General features: G+C 32.5%; 1 protein-coding gene across 3 annotated transcripts in view; it reads left to right on the forward strand.

The window, feature by feature from the left end:
- AGPS (alkylglycerone phosphate synthase) overlaps positions 1-14,716 on the forward strand; it is a 148,559-nt gene that overhangs the window by 53,454 nt on the left and 80,389 nt on the right. For all 3 annotated transcript variants that reach the window (XM_059055146.2, XM_067026340.1, XM_067026339.1), the window contains exons 7-10: positions 1,125-1,204; positions 2,637-2,717; positions 11,889-12,014; positions 14,520-14,628. In XM_059055146.2, coding sequence (XP_058911129.2) covers positions 1,125-1,204; positions 2,637-2,717; positions 11,889-12,014; positions 14,520-14,628 — 396 coding nt within the window. The remainder of the gene's footprint in view (positions 1-1,124; positions 1,205-2,636; positions 2,718-11,888; positions 12,015-14,519; positions 14,629-14,716) is intronic.

The following is a 14,716-nucleotide window of genomic DNA, read 5'->3' on the forward strand; positions in this document are numbered from 1 at the left end:
AACTAGGACAGTGATAACCAAATCAGTAATCTTTTAATACTGAAAACTAACATTATTTTACATTTTAAGACAAATTTAATCTCCCTTGATCATTCACCAACCACATCATTTTAACAGCTTACACAAGCCAAAGGAAATTGCCTTCACTGACTGAACTGGCATTGATGGAATGGAAATGGGACCTCTGCAAATCAGAAGTTCCATATACCTTCTTCAGCTGATACTTTCCGTTAAATTCATGCAAAAAAGGCATTACACTGCCACTTTTAATGAAATATTTTTCTGACTTCAAATGACTTTGACAAGAAATAGTGCTTACTAATCGCAGACATGTTCTTAACATTGTTTCACCATGTAGATCAACACCCCCTGTACTTGCATCAAGGTGACTTTCATTTATATTCTGTCCAAAAGATATGAAAGTACCAATTCAAACTTTATTCTGCTATATGATGGTACAGATCTGGTTAAGAACTGAGAACACTGTATTGTTCCATATTGTTATCAAGAAAGCATTTTTCCTTTGACAACAAATGTTAAGTAGGAGTACATTGTTTAAATTCTTCTATGTATTAATTATTCTATATTAAAATCACTTTTTCACCAAAGAACATATAAATTTGGTTTTGAATATCATATAATCTGGGCAGTTTTAACTTTATATTCTAATTTATTAAAGCCTTTTTGCATGGGAGTATAAGATAATATTTTAAGTGATAAGTGAATCTCATAAATACGGCAGAAAGGAGATAATGGTGTCTCTAGTTGTATAGGATGGGTATTTTTTCTTTTACGCTATCTCTCCACAGTAATCATTAGCTTAGAACTTTTCTAATCATGTTTTTGGAGTTCCACAAATTGATAGGGGCTTCACTTGAGTGTGCCCGGGGGATGGATCCATATCCCATTACTTTCAGCTCCATAATATTTCTTCATTTTGGCATGCACCATAAAATTAAGGTGAGTTTGCTTATAGTGTGTTAGCATTTGCAAATTACATTTTGCAAAGTAGAAATAGGTATTATTTCCTAGAGGGCCTATCTGTATACTTTGTTTTAGGGATTTACCCTAGAAATGTAGCTAAAAGTAAAATATTTAAGCATAGTTGTTTCCTATTTTGGCAGGAGGAACAAGTGTTTCATATGGCCTGATGTGTCCTGCAGATGAGACAAGAACAATAATTTCTTTGGACACTTCACAAATGGTATATGATAATTTAAGATGTATTTGAAGATAGTGTTTGGTTTTAAAAGTTGTCTTTATGGCTCAGTCTTAGTTATTTTTAAAAAGATATATTGTCCATTTTGTTAAAAATTTTTTTCATCATTATATTTTACCTTTGTCTTCAGACCTCTAAAAGCTAAGTTCACTGTTACTCTAAGTCATATATCTTGATGGATTCTACCAAATTGACATGTGAAATTGACAATTTGAGAAGCATGGATTGGAATAGTGATACAATAGATGACCTGATTTGTATTGTTAAAAAACAAATAATATTTGTTAATGTTAATTTGAATCATCAAAACTTAGTTGTTCCCCAAATTTTTACTAATGCTATTGCATTATTGCTTTTGGAAGAATAGATGAGCTAATTAATTTTAAAATTAACTTAAAATTAATAAAGGTGCTAATAAACTTTAGGATTATTTTGTGAAATTTTGGTTCATTATGGTCTAAGAGTTGGCCATTGTGCTATGTTAAAGTTTTAGTTTGGGTATGAACTTAATCTTTGTATAGTCAACAATATTCCTGTTTATATAATCTTTTATTATAATTAAAAATTTAATATTTATTATTATTTTATTGAAGTTTTTCAAGCATCAAAATAGAGAGAATAGTATTTCTAGTCTCTAGATTAAATAATTATTTACATATATTGGCTTTATCTTTTTTACTCTACTATTTTTATTTTTTTAAATTTATTTATTTTGTGGTATGCAGGCCTCTCACTGTTGTGGCCTCTCCCATTGTGGAGCACAGGCTCTGGACGCGCAGGCTCAGTGGCCATGGCTCACAGGCCCAGCCACTCCGTGGCATGTGGGATCCTCCGGGACCGGGGCACTAACCCATGTCCCCTGCATCGGCAGGCGGACTCCCAACCACTGCGCCATGAGGGAAGCCCATCCTGTACTATTTTTAAAGCAAATCCTGATAGTATGCTATTTTACACCTAATATTTCTGTGTATTTCTTTGAAAAAGGACATTTTCTCACTATATTATTATCACTTCTGGCAAAATTAAAAGTAATTCCTTATATCATTTAATATCCAGTCCACATTCATTTTCCAGTTGTCTCAAAATTGTCTTTATTTTATAGTTCATTTCATTGTTTGAATGGGTATTCAGACAAGGCCTGCATAAGCTTTTGGTGGTTTCTTTTACTCTCATTTTATCTGAAACCCTCTTCCTCACTTTCTGAATGTCTATGTTTTAAACCAACTCCTGTGCAATATACTGCCTATGTTACTATGTCTGTCATGTTGTATAGTCAGGAACAAGTGGAGCTTTCTAGTGTGGGTAACCCTACTTGCTTAATTTCTATCTTGTCACTTGCTGCTTTCCGTTAGGAAGTTGTATTTCCTGTGAAAGTGTCTGTTCCTGGAGATGAGACTTCTTTCTTCTTTTGCAACAGAATCGAATTCTCTGGGTTGATGAGAACAACCTGACAGCTCATGTAGAGGCTGGCATAACAGGACAAGAGTTAGAAAGACAGGTATGTTATTTAAGATTTTCAAAACTGCTGTGTATCCCCTCTATGAATAAAGTACCTTTCACAATATATTCACTGAACAAGCTTGTTTGGTTTCTGTTGTGGGTCAGATATTGAGCTAGATGCTATGAACACAGTAGTGAATAAGACACCCATCCCCTATCCTACAAAAGCTTACGTTATATTATGACAGAAAGTTAGGTAAACAGACAGTATGACTCAGTGAGAATTGCTAGGTGAAGGGTAAATGTGGGGTGTTAAGGCTCATCAGATGGGGTTCAAAGAGAAGGAGTTGAACAAAGATGGTATTACAGAGGACTCAGCATTTAAAATGCGGATTAAATTAAATTAGGATGAGTGAGAGTGAAAAGGAAATGGGGTTGGGGAGAATAATCCAGTCAGGGGAAGCAGCATGTGCGGAAGATTTACAGGCAGCTGTTGCTTTGGGGGATCTGCAGATAACTGAATATGGCTGAGATCTAGTCTGTGTATATGGGAGAACACATATTCTTGGTGTTTGTATTTTGGGTGAGTGTACGTATAGCAGTGGTAAAGGGTGAAGCCAGGAAAACATGAAGAGGTCAGATAATAAAGCCCCAAAAGTTTGAACTTTACCTTTGTGTACTTAGTTTTCGTGAGCTACTGTGTGGAGGATGGATGGGCACATAAAGGTGGATTAAGTGGCTGCAATAATTTGGACAAGAGCTGATAGTGACTTGAAACAAAGTCACAAGAATGGAGCGAAACAGAACAAGTTGGACACAGAATTCTCAGAAATTAATGATCAATTTGATCAATTTGGGTAGATGTTGGTATTTGCTATTCATTGAAATTTTCAAAGCATAATTTTATTGAAAACTGCTCATCTCATGAATAAGTGGAACTCCTGGAGTCCTTAGCACTTTTTTGGGATCCTAAGGTATTTTAGGAAACTTGAGGTTCTCTTCATGGATTCTAAGCCGGTAATTATTAAAATGTATTGGTTTCTTCAGCCCTTTTAAATATGGTCAAGATGGCTGTAACTCAGCTTTTGTAAACAAAAGTTAGAAAGTCCAGTTCACTGGTGATGAACTGACCATTTTGTTCAATTTGGGTTACAGAGATCCCTCTTTCCTACCTTTTTTTTCCTTCTTCTTCCTACCTTTTAACAACACAGAGAAATGTGACATGCTTGTTGATCTTTTTTTTATTATCTTTTTCCATATTTCATGGTAAAGAGTTGAATTAAGTTGGTATGCTGGTGACCAATTCTGGATGAAAGAATTATTAAACTTTTATCTTTATTTTTGATTTAATGCACTAAGATACAGAGAACTAGAATAAAATTGAACATATTCATTGAGGCATTAAAGATCTTCAATAAGTCAAGGTTTTATATAATTCAAGGTAATTAGGTTTGTTACTAATAGTTTATAATGAACTTTGTGGGTTGAATAATAGTATTTAATGAAAAAAACCTATAAAAAGGCCTGTATATTAGTCTTCTGTTATGCTGAGAGGCATTATCAACCCAGTGATTTTTTTTGTAACAAAGGATGGCCTTTCATGTCTATAATTTTATATCCTTTATTATAGCATTTGATGTAGTATTTTAACCTTTCCAAGTTTTTTTTTAAAGGTTAAAATTAAAATTCAAGGAACATATTTCCTTGAAATTTAAATGACATTTTCCTAGACTAGGAACTTCTGATATTTTACCTACTAGATTATTTCCCTAAATGCCAATATAGAACATTTCTTTTTGCCTCTAGTAGACTCTAATATAGTTTCTACAGCTGTGTTGATCCCAGTTCAAGTTCTTCCTCATTATGCTTCTGTATTCTTCAGTTTCTTCTTCAGCTGAGGTAGCCAACTTAAAACTTCCTGCTTTTTCATTCTAGAAGTTTTAAAATGACACAAATATATTAGTTGGGTAGCACAAATTTTCATCTTTTTAACTTATAGATTACATTTTTAATATGTATGAAATTTAAGAGAGGTCATTAAATGTTAACTTTGGATTTTGGGAATTTGTTTCTAGGTTTATTAAATCTTTGGCTACTTAGTTTCATTAGTTAATAGTCTGGGGATATGTGACTTATGTTTTCCCCCCACTAGGGATGTATTTCTCAATGCCTCAGTTTCTTTATCTATAAAATGGAGATAATACCTACTTCATAAAGTTTTTGTTAGGATGAAATAAGTTAATAATGTAAAGTACTTAGAACTTTTATTCATTCCACTAATTTTTATTGAGTACTATGTGCTTCATTCAAACACAGCTGACTTTAAATATTTCTTCTATATGCCAAAGACTCCTAAATTTGTATCACCTCAGACTTCTTTATTGATCTCTAAACTTGCATATCCACTCGCCTAGTTGACGTCTCCACTTGTATATCTAATACACATTTCAAACTTAACATTTAAAAAAACTGAATTTCAATTTTCCCTCCACAATTTGCTTATTCTGCAGCCTTCTCATTCCCAGTTGGTGGAAATTCAGTTCTTTGGGCAGCTTGAGCCAAAATCCTGAGTCTTTTTTTTTTCTTTTTAGTATTTCTAAAGGGTCTTTTTATTTTTAAAAATATTTATTTATGTGACTGCACTGGGTTTCAGTTGAGGCATGCGGGCTGTTTGTTGCAGTGCATGGGCTTCTCTCCAGTTGTGACGCTCAGGCTCTGCAGTGCGTGGGCTCAGTAGTTGCAGCATGCAAGCTCTCTAGTTGTGGCACGTGGGCTTCAGAGCGCATGGGGCTCAGTAGTTGTGGTCTGCAAGCTCTCTAGTTGTGGTGCATGGGCTCAGTAGTTGCAGCGCATGGGCTCAGTAGTTGCAGTGCAGGGGCTTAGTTGACCCGCAGCATGTGGGATCTTAGCTCCCCCACCAGGGATCAAATCCGCATCCCCTGCATTGGAAGGCAGATTCTTAACCACTGGACCACCAGGGAAGTCCCCACTTTTGTTTTGTTTATAATAGTTTCACTGAGATACAATTGTCATACAATACTGTAAACTGCAGTCAATTGCAGTCATTTAAAGTGCACAACCTGATAAGGTTTGGTATATGAATACAACCATGAAACCATCACCACAATCAAGATATAGAACACATGCACCAATCCCAGAAGTTTCCTCTTGGCCTCTTTATAAGTCTCTCCATTCCACCTTTTCCATGTCCCTGGCAATCACTGATATGCTTTCTGTCACTGTAGATTTGTTTGAATGTCCTACGGTTTTATTAAAATGAAATCACATACTCTTTTTTTATAAGGGTGGGGCAAGGGTTGGCTTCTTTCACTAGGCATAATTATTTTGAGATTCATGCATATTGTTATATGTATCGTTATTTTATTCCTTTTTGTTGCTCAGTAGTATTCAGTTGTATAGATATACCACAGTTTATCCATTCAATTGTTGAATGCTTGGATTACTTCCAGTTTTGGGCTATTACAAATAAAGCTGCTTTGAACATTCATGTGTAAGTCTTTGTTTGGGTGTATACCTTCCTTTCTCTTGGGTAAATATCTAGAAATGAAATGGCTAAATCATTTGGTAGATATATATTTATCTTTTTGAAAAACCACCAAACGTTTTTCCAGAGTGATTGCATCATTTGATATTCACGCTAGCACTGTATGAGTTTCTCTACATCCTCGCCAATATTTGTTATTGTTAGTCTTTTAAAGTTTAGTTGTTCTAGTAGGTTTGTTATGGTATCTTATTGTGTTTTTAATTTGCATTCCTCTAATGACTAATGATGTTGGAGATCTTTTCAAGCACTATTTGCCATCCATATATTTTCTTTGGTGAAGTGTCTCTTCAAGTTGATTGCCCAATTTTTAAATTGGATTGTTTTCTTTTTACTGGGTTTTGAGAATTTTTTAAAACATATTCTGGATATAAGTTCTTTTCCAGATATATACTTTGCAAATATTTTCTCCCAGTCTGTGGCTTGTCTTTTCATTCTCTTAACAGAGTCTTTTGAAGAGTAGATGGTTTTTAATTTTGATGAAGTACAGCATACTTAATTGTTTACTTTATATATCATGCTTCTACTGTCATATCTAGAAACTTTTGCTTCACCTGAGGTTACAAAGATTTTCTCCCATTTAAGTTTCATAGTTTTTAGTTTCTATTCAAGTCTGATGAGTTTTGAAGATTTTGAGTTAATGTTCATGTATGGCGTGAGGGATAGGTTGAAGTTCATTTTTTTTGCATGGGGATAATCAGTTGTCCCAGCACCATTTGTTGAAAAGACTATCCTTTCTTCACTGAATTGACTTTGCACCATCATAAAACATGTCTGTTGTCGTTTTTATATAATATGTAATATATAATAATGTGCATCTAGTCTGGACTCTATTTTGTTCCATTGATCTATTGTATATCTTTATGCCAGTACCACACTATTTGGATTCTTGTGGCCTTATCATAAATCTTTTTCAAAGTTGTTTTGGTGATTCTGGGTTCTTTGTATTTCTATATGATACTTATAATCACCTTGTCAATATCTATTAGAAAAAGTAGCCTTTTGGGGTTTTGATTGGGAGTGCATCAATTTGGGGAGAACTGACATCTTAATATTGAATCTTCTGACCCCTGAACATGGTATAACTTTAGTTTTTTTAAGGTCTGTTAATTTCTCTCAGCTGTGTCTTGTGGTTTTTAGTGTACAAATATTTCATATTTTTAATAGATTTGTCCTTAAGTATTATATATTTGTATAAATGGTATTTTAAAAAGTTTTTAATTTCTGAGTGTTCTTTATTAGTATATAGAAATAAAATTGATTTTTGTGTATAGCTCTTATATCTAGCAATCTTACTAAATTCACTAATTAGTTTTAAAAGTTTTAGCTCACATTAGATTTACTACATTTATGATCATGTCCTTTGTGAATAAAGACAATTTTACTTCTTCCTTTCCAATCAGTATGCCTTTATTTCTTTTTCTCACCTGATTGCACTGACTAGAACCTCTAATGCACTGTTGAAAAGAAGTGAAAGTAGACACCCTTATCTTGTTCCTGATTTAAGAGAGATGTATTCAGTTCTTCACCATTAAGTATGATGTTAATACTTAATGTATAGGGAGGTTTTTTGTAGATGCCCTTAATCAAGTTGAGGAAGTTCCTTCTACCTTAGTTTGTAGAGTGTTTTTATTAGGAGTGGATTTTGGATTTTGTCAAATGCTTTTTTGTGTCTTAAGGTGGAAGATGAGGTGATTTATTTGGGGCCTTTCTTCTTTTTTAATATAGGTTTTCAGTACTATAAATTTCCTCCAACTACTGCTTTAGTGGTATCCTACAAATTTTGATATGTCTGCTCAATTTCATTCATTTCAAAATATTTTCTACTTCCCTTTTTATTCTTTCTTTGACCTATAGGTACTTACAAGTTGTTATTTCATTTCCACTTATTGGGGGATTTTTCTAAATATCTTTCTGTTACTGATTTCTATGTTAATTCCATTGTGTTCAGAAAACATTCTTTATATGACTTAAATCCTATCAAATTAATTGATATTTGTTTTATGGCCTACAGTATGGTCTGTCTTGTAAATGTTGCATGTACACTTGAAAAGAATTTGTCCTCTGCAGCTGTTGGTTGGAGTGGTCTATACATGTCTGTTAGGTCAAATTGATTTATAGTGTTGTTCAGGTCTTCTGTATTTAAAAAAAATTTCTGTCTACTTGTTCTATCAATTATTGACAGAAGGGAATTACAGTCTCCAACTATTATAGATCTGTTTTTTCTTGCAGTTCTATCAGTTTTCACTTCATATATTTAAAGCTCTGTTATTGGGGGAATAAATACTGAGGATTGTTATTGCTTCTTGACTAATGAACAATTTTATTACTGTGAAATGACCTTCCTTCTTCCTGATAGTATTTTTTGCTCTGAAATCTACTTCATCTGATGTTAAAACAGCCATTCCAGTTTTATTTTGACTGCTGTTAGCATGGTATATCTTTTTCCTTTTTCCATTTTAAAATTTTTTACTAATTTATATTTTTATATTTAAAGTGTTTTTCTTATAGACAGCATACAATTGGGTCTTTCCTTTTTATCTAACATGACAGTCTCTACCTTTTAATTGGGGTGGTTAGACCTTTTACCTTCAATGTGGTTTATTGATATGGTTCAGTTTAAGTCTGTCATCTTACAATTTGTTTTCTATCTTTCCTATCTGTGTTTTCTTCTTTTCCACTTTTACTGCCTTTTTTTGGATTGAATATTTTTTTTAATGATACCATTTTATCTTTTTTCTTTCTTCATTAGCTATAACTTTTTGTTTTGTTCTTTTAAGGGTTTCAGGTTTTATAGTGTATATCTTTAACTTAAAATAGTCTGCTTTAAGGTGATAATGTATATAACACTTAGAGTTTAGTATAAGAACCATAAAATATTATACTTCCCTTTCCCCTTGTCTCTCCTTTGTGCTGTTGTCATACATTCTACTTTTACATATATTGTAAAACCTATAGTATATTGTTATAATTTTTGTTGAAATAGTAAGTTATCTTTTAAAGATATTTAAACAGTAAGAAAACATCTTTTATATTTACCCATCTAGTTACCTTTTATGGTGCCTTTTAATTCAATCTGATGATATTTTCCTTCTGCTTGAAGGACTTGTTTTAAATATCTTTAGTGTGAGTCTGCTGTTGATGAATTTTTTTTTGCTTTTGTTTGTCTGAAAATATCTTTGTTTCATATTTTTTTAACACTTTATTTTTTTGAGCAATGTTAGGTTTAAAACAAAATTGAGAGGGAGGTACTGAGATTTCCCACATGCCCCTGCCCCCACGCATGCATAGCCTTCCCCATTATCAACATCACTGGAAGTTTGTACCCCTTGACCACTATCTCCCCATTTCCCCCACCGCCTCATCCCCTGATAACCACCAATCTATGCTTCTATATGAGTTCAACTTTTTTAGATGCCACGTAAAGTGATATAATGACATTGAGATTCCTTTTACTAAGGGTGAACCTACATTGGCACATCATAATTACAAAAAGTCCACAGTTTATTTTAGGGTTCACTTGTGGTGGTGTATATTCTGTGTATATATATATTTATACATTATTTATACATCTGTATGTATATTTATACATACAGATGTATAAATAATCACTGAGTAGCCTTCATTATAATATCAGAGTATTTTCACTGCACTACATTCTCTGTGCTCCCCCTGTTCATTTTCTCAGCCCCTGGACCCCTGGCAACCACTGATCTTTTTATTGTTTCCATAGTCTTATCTTTTCTAGAATGTCATATAGTTGGGATCATAGAATATGTGGCCTTCTCAGATTGGCTTCTTTCATTTAGTAATATGCGTTTAAGTTTCCTCCATGTCTTTTCATGGCTTGATAGCTTATTTCTTTTCAGCACTGAATAATATTCCATTGTTTGGATGTACCACAGTTTATTTATCCATTCACCAACTGAAGGAAATCTTGGTTGCTTCCGAGTTTTGGCAGTTATGAATAAAGCTGCTTTAAACATTTATGTGCAGGTTTTTATGTGGACGTAAGTTTTCAACTCCTTTGAGTAAATACAAGGAGTATGATTACTGAATTGTATGGTAAGAGTATGTTTAGTTTTGTAAGAAATTGCTAGATAGTCTTTCAAATTACCATTTTGCATTCCCACCAGCACTGAGAGTTTCTGTTGCTCCACATCCTCTCTAGCATTTGGTGTTGTCAGTGTTCTGGATTTGGGCCATTTATATAGATGTGTAGGAGTATCTCATTGTTATTTTAATTTGTGTTTCTCTGATGACATATGATGTGGAACATCTTTTCATATGATTATTTGCTATCTTCAGTGAGGTATCTGTTAAGGTCTTTGGTCCATTTTTTAATTGGGTTTTTTCTTATTGTTGAGTTTTAAGAGTTTTAAGAGTTCTTTGTGTGTGTGTGTGTGTGTGTGTGTGTGTATGCGTGCGCATGTGTGTATTACTTTCAGAAAAATTGAAAGGTAGTAGTCTTTTGAGAGTAAATAATATGAATATAGATTGTTTGGGAATTAAGGAAGAAATATCATGGTCTGATCATCTTCATTTTAGCTTTCAGTCTTGTATTTAAGCTACTTATTTGTGAGTGGTTGTTAACCTCTTAAAATTAAATAAATGTATTGAATGTTCAGTGAAAAAATTCTATTATGTAATAATTGATGTCTTTTAAAGTCTTGTTTTCTCAGCAACAAAATTAGACATGATAAATAATTTGCATTGCTTGTGTGCAAAAGCTAACAAATTGTATTCAACCTATAGGTTCTCAAGTTCTGGATTACAGCTTTCATACCATACTTAAATACACAGATATAAACATAGCTGACATATTCTACATCTCTGCGTGGCTTACTTGAAAAACAGAAACAGTTGCTTAATTGGATGACTATCAAAATGGTCAACACAGATTGATGGGCTTGAGTGCAGTAGACAGTGGGTATGCAGATGGTAGTGTCTGTACCATTTGACATGAGATGGCTGAATCTTTAAAATGATTTTAGTGGAATGACTTTGGTGGTGTTGCCGTAAAGGGCATCCATCCAACCTCAGGTGCTGTGCAGATGGCAAAGCCACGCTAATATAGAAAAATGAGAAACAAGTGACTATTTAATGTACAGAAATGCATGATCTGCGTCACAAATACAAGATGGTATTACATGCAGGAAACCTAGCCAGATGGCTGTACATTAAAACACATGACTCCTTGAGAGAATTAAGTACAGGCAATTTGCTCAGATTTTCTGCAGGCCTGCTGCAGATTACATTAGGGTAGGGAGCATAAGAGATTTAAGTGCTTTATTTATTGAAAGTGTTTAGATGAAGTTGGTAATTATTTAAGCATAATCTGATCTCCATAAGTAGTTAAATTGTCTCTTTGTGGAAAAAATAAAGGAGGGAGGGTAGTTGGCTTTAAAATAAAAGAATGTAAGGAGTAAGATTGGCTGGTGAACCTGTGGAAAATACAACTGTCTTTTGGCCCATATTTTTCCACTAGGCAAAAGCTTAAAAATATTTTTAGACTAGTATGATAAAAGTATTTCTTTCTCTATATAGGTTTTAATGAGTCCAAATAGCAATGACATGGAAATTTTAATGTGGAAAGAGTTAATGTGTAGAGTGCTGTGTTAAACGGGGCCATTTTCACTGGTAAAATGTTACACTTTTGTTTTTCAGCTTAAAGAAAGTGGTTATTGTACAGGTCATGAACCAGATTCCCTGGAATTCAGCACTGTAGGAGGATGGGTATCTACTCGGGCATCAGGCATGAAGAAGAATATCTATGGCAATATTGAGGACTTGGTAAATTTTTTAAAATTTATTATATAATAATTAGTCTATAGAGATTATTATAAAGTTGTTAAGCCTTTAAAAATTGAGTTAGAGAGTCCCCCCACAAAAGTATACCCTTTTTGATTATAGTAACGTTGACTATGTGTAATACAAACAATTAAAAGGTACAACTGTGGTCATTATTTAAGAGTGCTTCTTTTTGAGTAACTGATATTTAAGTTTTGTAGATGTCTCATAGTATCTGACTTATAAATGTATCTAAATATTATTTTGCAAGCCTTGGAGCCTTGGTCTTCAACTCTACCAAGATTTTAGTCTATTTACTTAGGTGATCTTGTCATTACTACTCTTTGGCCTTATGAGATTTTATATTTACTTTTCTGAAAAAAATTTTCTGTATAGAATTAAAGAGCCCAATTAAAAATGTTCTATGTAATGTAATATTTTATGTGCACATCATTTTGTTTTAGCTGATCTGGTGTCATTGCTCTTGAGAGTTAGTTAGGCATCCTGGCTAGGAATTAGGTATCATTTGTTCCATTTGTAGCTTTTCCAGTGATTAATTGTGTGACCTTGTGCAAATTGGTTTACTTTTCTAAACTTCAATTTCCTACTGTATAAAATAGAATAATGTTATTTGTTGCATAGAATTATTATAAGGAATAAAGGACATAAAATGAAAACTCTTAGTGGAATCACTGGTATGTAATAGGTACTTCATACATGTTAGTTCCCTTATCATCAATATTTTGATAACAATTTAAAATAATAATTTATGAGACTATTAAAGTGGTGTTCCTAACATTATTCCTAGAGCTGTTTAGGTTTGTTTTTCAAATCTAGCGTTTCAACATTTTTATCAATGTCTTTGCTGATAGAAATATCAAATTGTTGATGAAATATATTGGTTTTTTATAGTTAACACCCAACAATTTGACTTTAAGTGTCTGTATTATGAACACTTTTTAAATGTTTGCATTATCTTTTTTTTAATTGAAGATATTTTAGAAATCACATTTTTCTTTTTGTAATTAAGACAACATAAATTCAGTTTCAGAAAAGAGAATTTGATCCTTTTGCTATTGGATTATTAAAAGCTTTATCAGAGTTAAGCATATTTGATAGACTACCACATTTAGTACTGCTAAAGCATGTAATTTATTTTAATCCTTTTTGGGGTTATTTAAGGGCCACAAATTATAAGTATACATTTTAATGTACTTATTTGCATGTGTATATCTAGTTTTTAATATTAAAAAGCATCATACTGTGTTTAATCTGCTCTTTAAACTGTTATCAATATATTAACATGTCAATGAGGATAAGTTTGCACCATTATTTTTTTAAAGTGCATATAATTCTCTTTTATTGATTTGTGATTTAGTAATTAACTATTAAAGAATATTTAAATTATTTTTATTTCAAAATTATAGAAATAAATAAAGGGAAAAATATCTTCTGTAGTAATTTTTTAGCATATCGCTTTGATCATTTTCTTTGTGTAAGTTCCTAGAGCTTGAATTGTTGGGTCAAGCATGTTTTTAGGTCCTTGGACCCTTACAGCCAAATTGCTCTATAAAAATGTTGTGCCAGTTGACATTCTTACTAGCACTATGAGAATCTTTATTTTACTGGACCTTTTATTTATATTTTTTTCCTAAAATTTTATATTTCTTTATTTGTTAGTGAATGTAAACTTTTAAAATGTCCTCATTAGCAATTTTTATCTTTTTATTTTGCAAATTCTTTATTTATGTCCTTTGCTCATTTCCTTCAACAATAGACTTTTTATTTATCTGTCAAAAAATTATTTTGAAAATATGTTGGGTTTTTCCATTTCTCAGTCAGATCTGAGGAATTTTTTTGATTGACCCTCTCCCTACAATGTACTTAATTTCCCACATGTGTGAGACATATCTCACACATATCTTTCTTCTTTTTAACTCAGTCACCACATCTCCCTCTTCATCCCAATTTTGATGTGATCAAAATTAATACTTCATTCTTTTCACTCTTTTCTACTGAGCGGGCAAAGTAGATAAGTTGAAGGTGGGGATAAGGCAAGAATAATTTTATTCTTAGAGTTCTAAGCATCTAGAATAGTGCCTAACATGAATAATAGTGCTTCATAAATATTGTTAAATAAATGAAGGAATGAACCTATTAAAATGTGATCATTGCATATTTTTTCCATCCTTTAGTTCTTTACCACATGGACAACCCTAGACTAGCTTTGGTTTAAAGAAATGTGTTTTTCAGTTTTTAAGATGATGAATATACCTAGGCCAATAACAATCTTAGAATAATTTTTCCCTCTTTTAAAGTTACATACAATTTATTTTTAGTCTAAGAACTACTAAAAGATATTAGAATTCTGAAGGGAATCACCATTTATCACTTAAATCAATATTTTAAAAATAGTGTTTTATATAAATATATATGTGTGTGTATAGCCACACACACAGCATTCACTGGCAGATATCTAGAATTTACATCATGCATTGTATTAAACAGGTGGTTCATATAAAAATGGTAACACCTAGAGGTATAATAGAAAAAAGCTGTCAAGGACCTCGAATGTCAACAGGCCCTGATATCCATCACTTCATCATGGGATCTGAAGGTAAATATAACTGCAAATTTATTATGAAAAAATACAGTTAGTGATTCAGTTTTGTGAAAATCTATGATATTGTGATATCAGATTTTTG

Source organism: Kogia breviceps, chromosome 2, assembly GCF_026419965.1.
Source record: "Kogia breviceps isolate mKogBre1 chromosome 2, mKogBre1 haplotype 1, whole genome shotgun sequence".
Taxonomy (NCBI): domain Eukaryota; kingdom Metazoa; phylum Chordata; class Mammalia; order Artiodactyla; family Physeteridae; genus Kogia; species Kogia breviceps.